This window comes from Pyxicephalus adspersus, chromosome 12 (assembly GCF_032062135.1).
Source record: "Pyxicephalus adspersus chromosome 12, UCB_Pads_2.0, whole genome shotgun sequence".
Lineage (NCBI taxonomy): Eukaryota > Metazoa > Chordata > Amphibia > Anura > Pyxicephalidae > Pyxicephalus > Pyxicephalus adspersus.
Genome location: NC_092869.1, coordinates 45,297,110 through 45,311,864, shown reverse-complemented (window position 1 = coordinate 45,311,864; position 14,755 = coordinate 45,297,110). Strand labels below are relative to the sequence as shown.

Sequence of the window (14,755 nt, the reverse complement as noted above, 5' to 3'; positions counted from 1 at the left end):
GGAACCTTTGCTCTCTGTGTAGAAGCAGTCATCACTCTGCAGAGGTCCAACACAACCCCTGCTATGCATTCAGTTTGTTGCTTTGCTGAGCTGTTAGTCTGACTGACGAAGGGGGGCTATGTTGTAAGCAAATTGTGACCCTGGATAATGCCCACTTAGAGATGGCTCGGTCCTTCTGGAGAGAAAAGCAGATGGCAACATGGCCAGGGGGAGTCATGTGACTTCTGCAAGAGATAATAAATACCTGCAAGTGTAGCTCTGCATGCTGCTAAATAATATTACATTGGGACCTGCTTATCATTTTTGCATGTGACTGCTTTGTGGCTTTATGGTTGGTCACGTGGGCACAGAACGCTGTCACAGTGGGGAGAGTCCTGTGTAAGCTCTGATTGGTAGCTGATAGGGGCCCCATGTTCTCGTTCCCAGCAGTAATTGGTGCATTGCAGGAGCTGAGCTGTACATAAGTTTACTTTAATGTCAACTGGCTGTGCCCTAAGCAGGGTTCTCCCCAGGCCCTTTTAGCTGGGCGCACCACCTGGCATTTTTCAGCACCCACCTGGCTGTTTTTGGGTGCTTACTAAAGAATTTGGTCACAATACAGGGGCTGCCACCCACCTACAATTTCCTCCCACCCGGCTTAAAAAAATTTCTGGGTTGAGCACTGCCTAAGGTTCTGCATGGGCAATGACTTACTATGGCTAAGGTTCTGCCAGTCCACAGCCCCCCCACCCCCGAAGCCCTGATTATCATTGAAACCAATTGAAGGGGTTGACACCCAGTCTTTGCAGCGGCATTTAAGGGGTGGTTTTCGAGTCGTATGGTGCTACCACACAGGCCAATCTGTGGCTCAGATCTCTCCTATAGACTTCTAACCTCTTTATGAAATGCTGTCAGACACCGAACGGGAAAAAATCGACCCCTGGGAGCAGTTCCCCTCACAGCTGACAAACGTCCATCTGAACCTCTCCTAAAGCGCCACTCTGCATCTCTAACAGAGCGCAGGAAGACGTCTCCTCCTCGGAGTTCTCTCCTTACAAATCCATTCCTTGCTTTGTCGGCTGACACATGTTCTGTCTGCAGCAATGATCGCATTAGGGATCTCCTCCAGCTTGCAGAAAACAAGTCAGACTCATCGTTTATTTATTAATATTCCATACGGAGTGGCACGCGGAATGATCATGTCGCTGCCAACGCATTCGGGGAATACAGCGACGCCGCAGCTCTTCCCCCGCACTGCCGCCTGTGACAAATATTTCTGTATATCAGGTGAGATAGCAGGCGGAAGATGGAGATATCATCGCTCACTGTCGTCCCCCGCCGCCTGTCCTGACCAATAGAACGTCTTCGTCTGACGGAGGAACATTCACCCTGATATGTGGGTTTTTTTTCTATTTTCACATTTATAACCCTGATCTGGGTAGAAATCATTTGATGTTCGATCTGCTATGCAGCAACCTGCGATCAGCTTTAGGCTGGCATTTCACAATTGCGTTACCGCAACATACAGTTTAGTAAGAATCGAACCTCAACACACAAGACAGACCTGCGCTATGGAGCACCATCATACATGTGCTGCGTAAATGAAAAATAACAAGGGTTCAATTCTCCTTACTATTGCTGAAGAATTCATCCCAATTCCCTAAATTTTAAAAGTAAAGAGCTCCCTTAATTCCCCTATTGCAATGCACATTGTTACTGGACTCGCAGCTTTAACGTGCGTTCAGATCTTTGAACACACACACCAAAAAGTGCTGAATATATTCGCCACCAATGCAGCTTCACATCAGCAAATTGCAATGTTTGATTGTGAATGCTCTGCATGGTGCATGTTTTTAGTGTGAGAGGCTTGCAGTAAATTGATTGCATTAACACCATGCATGTCGCACAACAACCGCAGTGACATGTCCGTGTTCTACCCAGTAATGGTTTTAACTTGGATGGCGGGTGGCAGCCCCTGTATTATCATCCAACAAGTAGCCACCCAAAAACAGCCAGTGGTTAGTGAAAAATGCCGGGAGGTGGGCCCAGCCAGGAAGAACACTGCACGTAAACTGGTTACCATTGAATGCAGTTGTTTGGAATTCCCCAAAAAACTGACACGTTTCAAGGTATATGGGCTACCTTCTTCAGGGCCAGGGAGGAGTCCCCTGCGATTTAACCTTTTCCCATGCGGGAATCGGTTTATAGAACGTCATAGTGTCATGTGGAGCACCAGCAGTGGAGGGAATGGTTGCTGTCTACAGATACGTTTCTCAGGGTCCTCTTACAATAGGCAGCACATCAGGAGAGCAGAGCCACCCATCCAAAATATGGAGCACGTTAGGAAAATTTCATTTCTTATTGGATAGTATAAGCAATTAGATATCACTGGTGTGACCTGGAATCACAGACTGGTATCAGGCTCTTGAAACTAAATGCATGCTGGGATTTGTAGTTTTCTCTGCACCTGGAGAGCAGCTGTTTTCCAGCTCTGGCCCTTTGCAGAGGGCTGCTGGGTAATTTTCTGCCCCTGTCTCCCATGCGATTGGCAGCACCCGGGGGTGCGGTATTTTTAGAAGGCCAGTTTGATATTCTTCTATATCACTTTTCAGGCCGTTCTCCCGGCCTGGATTCCCGATGACATTTAGGTGCCAGGCAATGGTATTTATTTTTATATTTGCTTGCCGTGTTTGTGGCCCGGATACTGCGGCATAATACCGGCTCGGCTGTGTTGGGTGATTCTGTGATTGTCTTTATTTTCAGGTATCAGTAAACTGTAAAATGTTCTGCAGCCAATCAGCCAATCCATTTATTTCTGTTTTAGGAGGAGCAGTGAACAGATCGATGAACACGTTTTTTGTTATCAGCAATTTTTTATTTATTATTTATCAGCGACTTTTTATCGGGTCACGTGACCACTGATGTGTCTTATGTAATGAATGACTTCTTCCAGCTGCTGCGGAATCACAGTGGAAGACTTGGTGTTTATTACATTTTTTTAGCGTGTGCACATGTATGTTTTCATTTAAGTGTATCGCCCCGCGGGGACACGTACAGCGGTGACAAATTGACAGAGGTTCCAACCAATAGATTTAATATGGAATATTGAACATGGCTGGGAAAATAGAAATGACAATTCTATTAGTAAACATCTATTGGGAATTGATGTGTGTGTGTCAGGCTTTGTGATGAGGAAATCGCCTGCTGTGTTTTGTTGAAGAGATTGTTATCGGTGATCGCTGACTGTGAATGTCAATATGGAGCCCTAAACGATGTGTAATTATTTCTCTTCATCCGTGTGGCCCCGGCAGGGTCAGCTGAATCCATTATTGATCCAAATAGATCTTTGCTGGTGGAAGGTGCTGGGTCTGTGTAGAATGCAGAGGGCTATGTGTCCGGTTCTGGGCCTCTGGGAAATGGGAACTCCAAGCTGGATACATTGTGACCTTTGGGTGGTGCTCATGGGTGTCACCTGTGTAACATTGTAATAGTGGGGGAGATGTCCTCTGTGCTTATTGGAGGATGTTCTTAGTAGGGTGGTATGTCCTTGGTGCTGCTGATTGGTTGATCCCAGTGGATAATTTGTCTGGGTCTCCGATTGGATAATGATCTGTATAAGTGACATGTCCATGGTGCTGATTGGAGGAGAGGTGCTCTGTAAAAGAGATTTGCTGATTGGAGGATGATATCTACAGGTCGGAATCTTTGCTGATGATTGGATGACGATCCCCACCTCTTAGATTGTAAGCTCTTCGAGGCAGGGTTCTCTCCTCCTGTGTCACTGTCTGTGTCTGTCATTTGCAACCCCTATTTATTGTACAGCGCTGTGTGATATGTTGGCACTATAAAAATACTGTTTAAAAATAATAATAATAATAATCATATCTATAGGTGGGATTTATTTGGTGCCATTTGAATGATGATATATACAGGTGAGAGAAATGTCTTTGTGATTTGGAGTATAATCTATGTAGGTGAATGTAAACCCAATCACATCTTTACCTTATTGCCACTTCCAAAGTTGTCAATGTTTTCAAATCTGCTGCATTCAGTAAAATAATTCCCGGTGTTGCTGCGATAAAGGTTTAGCCAGTTCCTAGTATAGGGTGACAGCAGTCTTTCCTGTCTAATCATATTCTGTCTCCCAGCTCCTGAGTTTACATTGCTCACTGGATTTGATCCTATTGGGCACTCTCTGGAGTTGGGGCTTCCGGTGACCTTTGAACCCTGACGCCTATATGTAGGGGTCATTCTCAGGACAAGAAACGATAATTATTGGGGGTAAATAAATGATATTTATGGAAAGAAAGGCAAATAAAGGTCTGATGGAGGAGGTCAGGATGTATATTCTGTCCGGTGTTTTTTCATATATAATATAAATCATCTTCTGTCCTCCCCATACACACCGACCCGGCCTGCAGTGTTCCCTCTAGAAATGAAAGTACTACAACTCCCAGCATGTCCTGCCTGTCCCTGGGATTGTGCTGGGCAGAGATTGATACATTGTTACAGATTATCCTCCAATTCATCTTCTCTCACTTGTTGCCTAGGAGACGCGTGTAATCCAGATTTCTCCCCTCGCTATTGGAGATTGCGAGGCCGCGCGCCAACTGTCATAAAACGCAATTAGTGGGCACAAAGAGCTGCAAAGCATCGATTTCTCTCCCTCCGTGCGCCGTGCTGGGAGGTCGTAACGGCTGACCGTGAAGGTGCGAAATGAGGAAAGCGGCCCCTCTGCGCAGGGTAGAAATATGGTGCCGGGCAAAATCTTCCTTCACTGGGTTTACACCAGACGTTGCCTTGTGACAGGGTCACTTTATAGGGAAACTGTTATAATGGTGACCTGATATCACTGAAAATGCCATGTGATTGGCTGAGATAACCGATTCAATATTCTATAAGACTGTGACCTGAACTGTGATCCCATTCTGTTCTGTGTCAGACACATTAGAGTGTCAGCTCTTCTGTACAAAGACTGATGGGACTGGCTCAGTGTAGAGCACTGCGGTGTATGTCAGAGCTATATAAATGTATAATAATAGTGTGTGATTGTGGGGGGACATTAGAGTGTCAGCTCCTCTGTACAGAGACTGATGGGACTGGCTCAGTGTACAGCACTGCGGTGTATGTCAGAGCTATATAAATGTATAATAATAGTGTGTGACTGTGGGGGGACATTAGAGTGTCAGCTCCTCTGTACAGAGACTGATGGGACTGGCTCAGTGTTCTCTGTACAGCTCTGCGGTATATGTCAGAGCTATATAAATGAAGCTGAATGGATAGATCTGATTCTCGTACCTCCTGGCTGCTTGCGGTGTTTGGTAAGGAGGTGTAGCAAAGCAAATTTCCTCCCATTATTCACAATAATTGGGTCATTCTTTTGAAGTGTTTTGCTGATGTTTCAGTACAACAGACGATATGCAAATGTGCTGAGAAACGAGATTTTCTGCTAGAAATATGTGGAGGAGAGAAATAGTATAACCCCCCCCGGATACCTGGTCACTCCGATTTATAAAGTCCTTGGTAGGGTCCTCCGTGAAGTAAGGAAAAGGTTGCTGTGGCTAATCTCTGGACAATGCCACCTACCTGGCCTAGGGAGACCCTTCATCAGGGCTTAAGGCTTATTATTATTTGCCTTTACTGTAATTACATTATTGTATTCATGTTTCATTTTAAACTTATTTTAGTCCCAGTGCTATCAGTGGTATCTGTGCTTTTCCATGCAATGCAGGCAGATGATGGCTGGTGGGGGGAGACAGCAGGGTGCTGTATGTGGCTTCTTGAACACATCTCAGCACAGTGCTGCTCTCCGGAGCTCTCAGTCCTGGTACAAGCAATGGGCTGGCACTTGGGAGGATATTTATATAAAAATGTCCTGATGAGTGAATTGTGGATTTGTGAGCATCCTTGCACTCTCTAGATGTCCGGGATCTTATTTGGGATGGAACCCCCGCTGCTGGGGATGGAGTGCTGTGAATGTCTAGAAGCTGAACCCAAATTTCTTTAGGGCAAAGAAGAGGAGTAAAAACTTTTTTTTTTTTATTAGCCTTTTAAGGGAAATTGTTTCTCCTGTAATTTCCCCAATCATCAAAGCGTTTCCAATTTGTGTTTCATTAGCAGTTTAATTGGCTGTTTGGCCGGAGTTCTTCCTCTGAAGTCGGATTCATCAGTCGCCAGCATTGCACCTCGAAGCTGTTGGGGATCACCAGTCCTAATACCTAACATCCCATACAAAAATCTTCCAGAGAGGCAACAGTCTTTTCTACACTTTGTAAAGGAGAGGTCAGGAGTCTATTAGGTGTCCCCGCTCTGATTAGAAAGTCAATATTTTGGAGTACCTTTATCTGAATGACTTCTGTCCCCGGGGTCAGCTGGAGCGCGTGCCGCTCAACGATCAATATCGCCATTGGAATGCTCTCTGTGCAGCCCGGGATAGGCAGCCGGATTCTCTTGTCTGTTTTTCTCTTTTATATATAAAGTAATTTACTTTTATTTATAAAACTTCAGCCTATTCAGCGCTGTGTCCTCTCTCTCTCTCTCTTCCCCTCTCTCGCTCTCTCTCTCTCTTCCCCTCTCTCGCTCTCTCTTCTCTTTTTTTCTCTCTCTTTTCATTCCCCCTTTCCTTATCCTGTCTGGATCTGCCATGGTGCATGCACTGAGCCCTGGGTGGGTGGCTTATGCCCCCCAAAGGATCCCTGTGGTTACCCTGGGCTCTGATAGAAATGAGTAGATCTTAGACGATGGTATTAGAGTGCAGCTCTTCAGTCTCCATAATGTAAATTCAGATTGAAGACTGTACCCAAATTTAGTGCATTTTAGAACCAAAGGTTTTCCCTCTTCAACAGTTTGCTGCTGGTAAAATGTGGCTTACCCCCATAACAGACAACATATTTCTAACAGTGATTGTTCTTCCTGTGAAGCTGTCAAAGAAAGGTTTTCCTTTTGTTTCCTTCTGTGTCTCAGAGACAGGAAATGAGGACAACTCCTCAGTTGTTGCCCTCTCTTCGGATGTACTGACCTCCATTATGTACGTTTCTTCATCCAACGTGTCACATTGTATTAAACAATTTATCAAACTTCCTTAAGGTTTAACTAAACTCGTCATACATAATAATTCTTCATATCCCAAGATATCAAGTACCTGTGAACCTTCTTCTACCTATACATACCTTCCATGCTATATACTTATCAATATAACGCCTTTCCTTCTACACATCTCTGATGAGATTATCAGCTCCACCAATAAAATGAAACTGAATTTTTAGCAGAAGGACCCTGAACTGAGCATGAAACCCTGAAATGAAACTCCATTCTCAATAAAACTTTGATGGGATGAAGTCCAATAACACAAACCCATTCAGTACCAGGGAAAAGACCTTGAACTTTGTCCCTCATGGAGGACGGAATGTATATCAGTATATTGAGATCACTGAGAGAATTCCTGTTCATTTCCTGGAAATTATCTGATTCTGCTTGTAAATCTCACCCGATTTTTTCTTTTATTTTATTAACATAAATGTGTTGGAAACTTTCGGAAAGAAGGAATTTGTTTTCGGTGAAATCTTTTGAGAAAAAAGTAAATTTGCCCACAAAATAGATTTTTACTCTTTACAAAGAGGTAAAGAGGTGACAATTGATATTTTACAAACAGTCCAGGTCGTGCCATGTATGTTCTGCCATTCTATGTAATCCCTGAATATGTTCACATCACTTCTAAACAATATCTTTGGGTGAGGAAAGGTATCCCAAATCATCCGCTAATGTATATAATGTTTGGGGTCTTCACTGGAAGGACTTTGAAAATCTGCCAGCATCTCCCATGTGGTCTCACTTCTGCAGCCAAACTGTTCGGAGGGATCAGCTGCAGTTCTGCAGATTCATAGGAAAGCATTAGGTGATTCATCCGGCATTCACTTGTAAGTGAATTTTGGTTAACACATATGCTAGGTGCAAACTTTCAAATTCATCATCATGCAATTCCTGGCCATTCAGGGTGAATGATTGCTGTACAGGGCCAGCTCTTTACTCTGTTCTATGGAGACCGTCAGCTGTTATTTGCGATTCCACAGGGCAGATCCAAACAACCTCTTACAATGTTGGGGGGGCCCCTGAACACATTAGATTAACTAACTCGTTGGTTTGAAGATGTAGAAACTTTCTACTATTTCCCTAATAACCTAATTCTTTTCCTGTCTGCATAATTCATAGCTTCCCATGAAAAGACACTTTGTAAAGGAGAAATACCATTCTCATTGTTTGGTGAAATCCTTGTCTGTATTGTAGATCCTGATCTCTGCTAATAAATCGGGCAAAACTAATTCATGAATTTTACTGCATGGTAAATTATTATTACAAAATCCATCTTAGGGCCCTAAAACATGTTCTACAGCCCAAAGGTAAAGGGCCCCAATGTAATGGAACGATGGAGTGGATTTGCAGACTTTCAAATCATTTATCTAACGCTTAGCTTAAGTGCGGAGGCAGCCGGGGAGATTGTTATTCGGGGTCTGTGGCTGGTGGAGAGCCCTAATTGAACTGGAGTGGCTCTTCACGGCAACGTCAAAAGGCTTGGCTGAGAGCGAATCATTGTACATATTGAAAATAAATAGGCCACATTTCTGGCAGATTAAGGCCGGTTAGCTCCATTATCCTCACAGACGGCAATAAAGCTGCACCAGTAAGACTCTTAAACTCCGTACAGACGCTAGATTAAAGTCGTTATGAACCAACAATTCCTGGCGAACGAACAAGCTCTCTGAAGATATCACAGACCGCAGTTCTATACAAAGGGCAACAATATTATTCAGTGTTCAACCCAGAAATTTTTTTATGCTGAGTGGGAAGAAATTTTAGGTGGTGGTGGCTGATGTATTGTGACCAAACCTATTAGCAATCACCTAAAACACTTGGGTGGTTACTGAAAAGTGCCAGGTGGTGCACCCAGCTAAAAGAGGCCGGGGAGAACAAAATAATAATCACGGATGCAATGGTGAAGACAATTTTCGTATCAGAAAGGGACAAGTAGCAGTGCCGCCCGGTAAACTCTCACCTAACAAAGCTTCTAATGCAAAAAAATCTCCTTCCCCCTCCTTCGCTATTGGCCTTGACCCACACCCCTGAGGGGTACATGTGCAGTGATGTCATTTACTGTTAAAGAAAAGGGAAAGCGGGGTGCTGCTAATGGCTGCGTGGTTGTCGCAGGTTGCTATTTGCCCATCAAATTTCTTAGTTCATACTGTTGCTGACCTGTGGTCTGTCGATATTACTATTCTTATATTGGAGTGGGTAAGCATTTGCCATAATTGGCAGGGTGTGTACAGCATACGTACTGATTATGGAACACACTTAACATTTTGTTAGTGTCCTGCAGTGATGACAACTATAACTACATCCCCTGAAGCCCCTAACTTTGCCACTAACTGTTCCAGGTTCAGTGGCGAACGTCTCAGCCAGTAGGAGTTACATTGTCCCTGGCATTTGGGTCTATTTGCTGCAGTGCTGCATATAAAGCCAGGTTCTACACTTGGGCTGTGCAATGTAACCAAAAAGGCACCAAGATCCAGGGAAAAGTCTTTTTTTTTGGGCAAAAAGAGACGTTGCTTAGCTTACCTTCCAAAAATCTTTAACTCTGGGTAATTTTTTTTTTTTTTTTAGAGGGGGGTTTACTTTAAGAGCCTATTGCAGTACATTATTGCTCGTTTAATCTGAATAGGCAGCCAAATGCGCTTTAAAAAAAGTGCATTTCTGGCAGAGCAATGCATTATTAGTATTACACAGTATTTATATAGCGCCACTATATTACACAGCGCTGTACAAAGTCGATAGTCATGTCACTAGCTGTTCCTCAAAGTAGCCCACAATCTAATGTCCCTACCATAGTCATATGTCATTATTACAAGGATAATTTGGGGGGAAGCCAATAAACCTAACTGCATGTGTTTGGAATGTGGGAGAAAACCGGAGTACCCAGAGGCAACCCACACAATGACGGGGAGAACCTGCAAACTCCATGCAGCTAGTGTCCTGGACGAGATTCGAACCTGGAACCCAGTGCTGCAAAGATCAGAGTGCTAACCACTGAGCCACCATGCTGCCCAATGCATATCTGGAAGAATGCTGCCTGGGCAATCATCCTGACCCCTCAGGACCCATCCAATTTAATGCTAAATCCTCTAAATGCATTGGATTTTTATGACATAAGAGTCTAAATACAACTGAATACAGACTCCATGCTTTTCCACTTCTGGCGTTTCCTTTCTACACATGCATTTCTGATCAGAGTACAAAGCCAAATCCTGGGAGAGCTGCCTGGGGAGAACGATTTCATCTACAGTACTTGAGACTTGACAAAGAACATTTGTTACTCTAGGGGACCCAGCACCTCATGCCGTTACTCTTCTTCCGATAGAAATTGACGTTTTTTGGTGATCCCCCTTAGAATTGGTTATCTGTGACCTGTCATTGAATTGGACATTTGTCAGTGATCTCCTGCAGATTTGGACATTTGTGATCTATCATAAAAATTGACAGGAAGTCAGTTGTTGAAACGTCTACTCAATAATATTAATATGTGTTTTAATCAATATGTTTTTACCCTGCTGGCACATCCCTGACCTTCTTAATGTTTTTCAGTTTACATCAATATAGTCTTGCACAATCCTCATCTATTTATTATTATTATTATTATTATTATTATTAATAATGCCGTACAATAAACGGCATTGCCGTACAATAAACATTCATGATTAACAGCTAGACTCAAAACTAATATATGCCTCTCATTATCCATATGCCAGCATATCCATCACCACTTATTTAAGTTTGTAATTGTGTTGTTGTGTTGTTCTGTTAAACATTTTATATATATTTTGTAATTTTTTGTACTATTAGTTACCTCTCCTGAGGAAGCCATTAAGGCGAAATGCGTTTGGATAAAGAGACTAACGAACCTTACTTTAAATATTTCAAGTCCCTCACTTCCTTATGGACTTAATAAGATTATAACTCTACATAAGAATAGGTGTATTTGTATAGTTACACATCCCGAATAACGGTGGGGTTTGGGATAATCATTAATACTATTTCTTGTACCGTATTTTGAACTATACAATTTGTATACATTATTTAATACATTTGGCTGGAGGAAAACCCTTTTATTTCAAATTGGACCCAACGTTGTTTAATGTTTCCAATGTATTAAATCTCAGAAATAATAATAGCATGTAGGGAAGGGATCTTCTGTATAGCTATATAATAATATTATTATTACACAGTATTTATATAACGCTGATATATTACACAGCACATAGTCATGTCACTAGCTGTCCCTCAAAGGAGCTCACAATCTAATGTCTCTATCATAGTTATAAGTCACTACAACAGTCTAAGGTCAGTTTTTTGGGGGGAAGCCAATTATTCTAACTACATGGTTTTTTGGAATGTTTATATATCTAATGTAGTTTGTTTCTGTTTCAGAGTATCGGCAAAGGCTCCTTGTGGTGTATAGACCCAGAATACAGGCAGAACCTGATCCAAGCCTTGAAAAAGACCCCCTACCATCCCTACTCCCACGTCTTCAACACCCCCCCTACCTCTCCTCAGGCATATCAAAGGTAAGGACAACGGTTTGCTCTTTCTGTTGGGTCCTGCGATTGGCACTTTTATAACATTGTATAGAACTCACGTGTAGTCGCCTTAATTCTCCCCAAGTCTTCTAAGTTTAGTTTGAAAAGTTCTTCCAAAGTTGGTCCAATCTCCTCCAAGTCGCCTCTTCTCCATCCTGGACTGACAGGCTGTGGGGATTTGTGTTTAGACATTGCCATGGCAGTGACCGGTTCAGTTTAAACAGTTGAACTGGTTTCGTTGTGGTTACATTGTGTTTGTTTGTTTGTTCAGAGACCTTGCTGTGAATCAAAGGTGGCTCTGCCTGTGCTACCATCTGAGTTATATTTTTTGTTTTTAGAATTTTCTGTTTGTTAAATTTTTATTTATTTATTTTGCTGGTGAGAAAAATGTCTGTTGTGTCTGATATAAACAATTTATTACATTACTGTTTTATGTCATTGACCAATCTCACCTAAAGGGTAGCTGAACTTTTATATCACATAACCCCGCACTTTATTCCTCCACTCCCATTTGTCTTCTGTTTGGCCTGCTGGGGAAAGGGGGGCATTACAGCTGCTGTGAGAAGCTGCACATGCACCTGGCAGTCAGGAAAATCAATGCCATTCCCAGACTTAGAATGAAGATGGCCATTGTTGTCCAAAGCTGCGTTCAGTGCAAGAATGATCTTTCTGTAAATGTCACGCAAGGGACAGGCGGGTGGAGAGAATTCCACAATTGGTGGAGAGATGAAAAAAATATGTCCTGATTAATTTTTAAAAAGATTGCACACCCCCTGCATGCTGCATTACATTGTTCTGCACAATAGTGCAGGTTCCTTAGGGTGCAGATTTTAGTGAATAGCACCCACTGCATAATGTCACTATGCCTTTCCATATCGGTATGAAAAAAAATTGCTTGGTTATGCAAAGCCACTCCTCTCTCGCATGTCCAATCGCATGTTTATTAACTGACGCATTATCCAAATGGTGTGAACTTTACAATTGTACAGTGTTATAGGTTGGCGTTTGAAAAAGGCTGGGGAGGATACACTTTCATCAGTGAAGCTGGGTGATCCAGCAAACCTGGAATGGATTTCTTAAGTTATTTGCTATTTGTTTTCAATCCTAGACCAGATCCATTCCAGGTTTGCTGGATCACCCAGCTTCACTGAGGAAAGTGTATCCTCCCCAACCTTGGAGAGTTTTAATAAGTCAGGCCCAATAAACGCAAACCTATACCACTGTACAATTGTAAAGTTCACACCATTCGGATAATGCGTCAGTTAATAAAATCAGGGCCATCGTCTCAGCCTAATACAAATAAGTGATGTTTGATATCTTGTGATAAATCGCCTTTTTCGATGCGTGCCGCCCATTCTCCATATTTACAAAAAGTCATGAAAAAAACAACCCATAATGGCAGTTGGTGAATTGATTACATACTCAGAATCTGATCTCTCCCTGTGTATTGGATTCCCCGATGGATTTTCTCATCTCGTCTAAGCTGTTATGTGAGAGCTGATTATATTTCATGCGGTCACAGCCGCAGTCAGCTGACCACACACAGGGCTGGTAGGTGCATGACCAGGTAAGTGGTCGCTATCTCTATTGGGGTCACCTTCAGCCCTGTTTTTTTGCATGTTCCATAATCCTGCCCCTGCCATATTTGTAGTTTAAAGCCTGGGGCTGCCAGGAAATTGGCATTTCTGCATTTTTCCATTGACAGGTTTCCTTTAAAACAAAATTTTGTCATTTTTTTCCCAATCCGACGCATTTCAGCTTCGGTAGAACAAACTGCACAGTAAATTATCATTAATATATTTTAATATTTAAAACACGCTCGGTGGGAACGCACTCCCCGAAAGGCATTTAATATCCTGCGCCGCCCCTCTTTATTTGGGGGTGAATTATCAGCATCGGCCCTCACGTGGATCCTGCGATGCTTCATAACAAGATTTCAGCAGCTCGCAGAACGCTTTGCAAGTCTAATATTTCGTTCTGCGAGACAGAGCGTGGCGCGCGTCCTTTTTATTTTTGCTCCTATCTCTCTCTTCCCTCCTGAAGAACATTTAATGAAGTTTCTCGGCGTCTCCAACGAGGAGCATTCCATCACACGCTCAGACCATCAATCTGCGCCGAGAACAGCTGGCTTTCAGGGGGAAGACTGCCGTAAGTCTGCCCTCGCAAGGCGATTAGCGTGTTGGGTGCCATGGCAACTGGAGCGTCGCCATGGCAACCCACAGCAGAGACAGGTGCACTTGCATCACACGGCAGTTAGTTGCCTGGCAAAAGGACAGACCATTAGCACGTATAACTACACAGTTGCCATGGTGACCGGTAACCCCCGCGTAGCGACTCCGATGGCTGGCATCCTTCTCTTTTTCAGAGATGTATACCTACTTTTGTCTGAAAATCATCAGCGGCGTGAATTATGCGAGATGACAACTTGAGGTCAGATAGCTTCAGGAAGAAAACGTCAAATTGGGGATAATCACAAAAAGCCCGGACAAAGTGCTCGGGAGGCAAAAAAGCGACGGCGAGTAAAAATAGATCGGCTTTTAGGGCTTGGAAGAGACGTTCGCGATTGCTCGTCCTGTAAAATGAAGCGTCAGCTCCTCGCTCGCTTGTCGGAAGACTGCTGAGCTCCAACGTTCATTTCCACACTGCTGGTGTTATCGTTACCATCGCATTTTAGTCCGTCTGTTTAGGCCGTTCTCCGCGTTTGAGCTTTACACACAGCCACTTACTATTTTTTACTTGTTTTACGTTTTATTAACTTGTTCCACGTGATTGAATAGAAAGTGACAGGTTGGAAATTCTTTGTTGTAACAGGAGGGATTTTCATACCTAAAACAAAAAAGTTGTCAAACAAATTCTGACCACATTGACGTCTCAGTGCATTAATTACATTGATGGTTTGGTGGTAATATATATATTTTTTAATTCTTTGGTGCCTCTTGGTGCTGCTGATTTACGGCAGCCAATTAGAGCATAGATGGTCATCTTAACCAATTACCATAACCAAACCGAAGGGCCACATAATAAATCTTATACTGAAAACAGAACCATACAATACAGGAGACTGCAGACATGGTAGAGGAGACGGGCAGAGACTGCAGACATGGTAGAGGAGACGGGCAGAGACTGCAGACATGGTAGAGGAGACGGGCAGA

At 43.1% G+C, this 14,755-nt stretch overlaps 1 protein-coding gene across 5 annotated transcripts in view; it reads left to right on the top strand.

The window, feature by feature from the left end:
• Positions 1-14,755, top strand: part of FOXN3 (forkhead box N3) — a 107,357-nt gene that overhangs the window by 55,786 nt on the left and 36,816 nt on the right. For all 5 annotated transcript variants that reach the window (XM_072427456.1, XM_072427460.1, XM_072427459.1 and 2 more), the window contains exon 3: positions 11,455-11,591. In XM_072427456.1, the coding sequence (XP_072283557.1) occupies positions 11,455-11,591 (137 nt within the window). The remainder of the gene's footprint in view (positions 1-11,454; positions 11,592-14,755) is intronic.